This window comes from Nanorana parkeri, unplaced genomic scaffold (genome assembly GCF_000935625.1).
Source record: "Nanorana parkeri isolate BGI_ZX_2015 unplaced genomic scaffold, ASM93562v1 scaffold763, whole genome shotgun sequence".
Taxonomy (NCBI): domain Eukaryota; kingdom Metazoa; phylum Chordata; class Amphibia; order Anura; family Dicroglossidae; genus Nanorana; species Nanorana parkeri.
The window spans coordinates 790,661-793,657 of NW_017307031.1; the positions used below are offsets into that span (position 1 = coordinate 790,661).

Genomic DNA, 2,997 nt, shown 5'->3' on the forward strand with positions numbered 1-2,997 from the left:
GATCAGGAGGGTGTCAGGAGGAAGATGGGAGGGAGATCAGCATCTTCCTCCTTGCTGAATTCCCTCCGTAGTGTGAATGCGGCAATGATGTGTAATACATCACTTCCGCATTCACCTGTCAGTCATATGGCTGCAATAGCCAGAGAGAAGAAGCTGATGAAGCAGATCTCTGCTTCATCAGTTTCTTTGGGGCTCCCCAGGTGACATTAGTTAATTACAGGCGGCACTGCATCCGGCTTTTGAAAGGTAGTTAGGTTACACAGCAGCGTGCTTCCCCACTTCTTGTGTAACCTAAAATAGTGAGGCAAGAGCTGTCACAGCCTCTCTCTGTGTTAGAGGCGTGAGATTTATTGTCCAATCATAACTAAAAATATCTGACCAAATAGAGAGAAAAAGATAATGAAAGAAAACAAACACAAACATATAAAGTTAAAAAGTCATTTTTTTATTCTGGTTTAGCGTAGGGGACATTCATTTTGCAATAATTTTTATTTGAATAACGTTATTAGAAATGACGGAGGCGTCTGAAGGAGCCAATTCTGGGGCTTGAGGCTCCCCACTCGCTGTATCTCTTGTATTCTCCGGGTCTCAGGTAATACTGACGTCCCCTGTAGTTGGGCTCCTCATAGAACATCCAGAAGCCTTCATGGACATGGGAAGAGTGGATGTCATTGTAGCGGAATCTCTCAAAGACATTAGGACAATCTTCATTGAACTCCATCATCTGACCTCTGAAGTCTTCTTTCTCATAGATCCTGATTCTGAAGGAACCTTGATGCTATAAATAGAAAACAATGACAAATGGTCATTTATGTGACATTGACCTCAACATTTATATTGGTACACTGACCAAAACCAATGAGGAAAGGTTCAACTGCACATGAAAATGTCATTACCCCTGCAGGAAGCTCTCCAGTTCCCTTTACAATGTGATCACAGGGCAGGATTTAGCCTCTTTGGAGCGCTAGGCATTCCTCCCTCCACTTTAACTTTCACTTGAATCCGCTTTCTATCACCGCAAGTTCCTTTCTTACCCCTTTGCTGCTTTTCATAGCTGTCTCTGTCGGTGGGCATTGACCTCAACCAGGGGCGTAACTAGAAATCACAGGGCCCCATAGCAAAATTTTGTATGGGGCCCTGTGATTTCTAGTTACGCCCACCTGATAACCCAAACAGCCCACCTGACCCTGCAGAGCCCACCATAGACTCTCTATGGTAGGCTCTGCAGGGTCTCAGGCGGGCGGTCAAGCCCTCTTACCTGTCAGCCCTGATCCTCTGTCCGCCTCCTTCTCCTCCACGATCGACTCCTCCGTCACTGGGCCCCGCCCCCTCGATTGCCGGTCCCCGCCCCTCGATCGCCGGGCCCCGCCTCCTCAATCACTGCCGATGACGGGCCCAGCCATCTCCTGCGAAGCTGCTGGTTGTCACCAAATCAGCAGCTGCTGTGAGAAGGAACGGAGCGTTCCTCCTCACAGCCGCCAGTGACAGCCAGCAGCCTGGCTGTCCGAGTCAGATGCCACAGCGACCCAGGCGGCCCCCACGGCATCAGGGAGATGTCCTGGCCGGGCCCCGCCGTGCCTCGGGCCCCATAGCGGCCGCCTGGGTCGCTATGGTGATTGTTATGCCACTGACCTCAACAATCATCTCGGGAAAGCTTGCACTGGACAGTGTTTCTGGAACTCCTGCATGGACATTACTAGGGGGATACCTTTTGTCTTAAAACATCAACAAAAAGGTCTGCAATGGCAGGGTTGAGTCAGCAGCCGTTTTTAGAGAGCCGCCATTTTTCATTAGGGTTTTCTACAGGGACACAAGAGATAATATTTTTAACAGGGTTATCTACAGAAGGGTGAAGAGTTTGGAGAAGGCAGGAGAAGTGAACAATCTCTTTTTTTTTTATTAACTTGGCGCTCGGATGTAGGTTTATTTATTTTGAAGGGTTCGTGTTTCTCTCCGTGTTGTAATAATGATATATTTGAATCAAGGGTGCTGAGACGATCCTATTATTCAATATAGAAGAGAAAGCCTATAAAAAAAGGAGGAGAGTGTTGGAAGCTGCCAACAATTTTATCTCTTCCACGATCTCTAAATATTTTGTGGACCAACTTGTGCCTAAGGAGAAAGTTGGCCCTCGGTTACTAGAGTTTACCGCACTGTACGCATGAGCACTGCTCGTTGCCTTTTGGAAAACCCTGACTGGCCATAAACCAATGTAAAAATAGCCAGTACCTCATCATATCTTATTACCTGGGGGCTCAGACGACAAGACTTAATGGAGTCGTTGTAGCCCATCCATTGCTGGAAGTCGGGATACTCTCCTCTATGGAGGAAGTACTGGTGTCCTCTGTAGTTGGGTTGCTCGTACAGGATCCAGTTTCCACTTTCCACACGGATGGAGTTGCAGCGTCTGAAGTATGAGGTCAGGTCGGAACATTCAGAGCTACACTCGTAGGAGCGACCCTGGAAGTTCCTGTCCTCGTAGAAGATGATCTGCGGAATGGAAAAAGAAAATTCAGGTCAGGAGGGGTAGGGATTATCTACTTTGCATGGGAAGCTTTTTAACAACGTTGACTAGAGGCTGCTGTTGCTCATTTTGCCTTCTGAAAATAGTAACTGCTCTAGTGGCTTCAATACGTACATTTTATGCATCGTATAATTCGGCATGCAAATATCAAACCAAAAACAAAAATTGTAGCAACTTGCTAATTAGTTTAATCTGGAAACTGATGTAATTATCATTATTTGCAGATTCTTCTTACCTTTCCCATTTTGCTCAGCTGATCGGTGTTCTCCTGTTAGTCTGAACTGGTATACGGCTGGGTAGACGCGGTCTTTATATACCCGGCACAGGTGCTCACGTGGTGACGTTTTGCTCAATAATCACAATGAATTGCTTTTTTTCCCCCTTTACTATGTTGGATTGTTCAGTGTTTCTGTGTGACTATTGTTTGTATCTTTTTTGCTTGCCTCATATGGTTTACCTAGACTGCCCAACAC

General features: G+C 46.5%; 1 protein-coding gene across 1 annotated transcript; it reads right to left on the reverse strand.

Annotated features, from left to right (window-relative positions):
* Window positions 1-505: 505 nt before the first annotated feature.
* LOC108793596 (gamma-crystallin-3-like) lies at window positions 506-2,774 on the reverse strand. Its single transcript, XM_018564586.1, has 3 exons — window positions 2,760-2,774; window positions 2,248-2,490; window positions 506-778 (listed from the first exon to the last, which is right to left on the reverse strand). The coding sequence occupies exons 1-3, from the start codon at window positions 2,766-2,768 to the stop codon at window positions 506-508; spliced, it is 525 nt and encodes a 174-aa protein (XP_018420088.1). The 5' UTR covers window positions 2,769-2,774.
* Between the last annotated feature and the right edge of the window lie 223 nt (window positions 2,775-2,997).

Coding starts and splice junctions, on each gene's coding strand:
- LOC108793596 (XM_018564586.1), bottom strand. Junction 779..2,247: donor CTTGTCGTCTGAGCCCCCAG/GTAATAAGATAT, acceptor TTCTATTTATAG/CATCAAGGTTCCTTCAGAAT.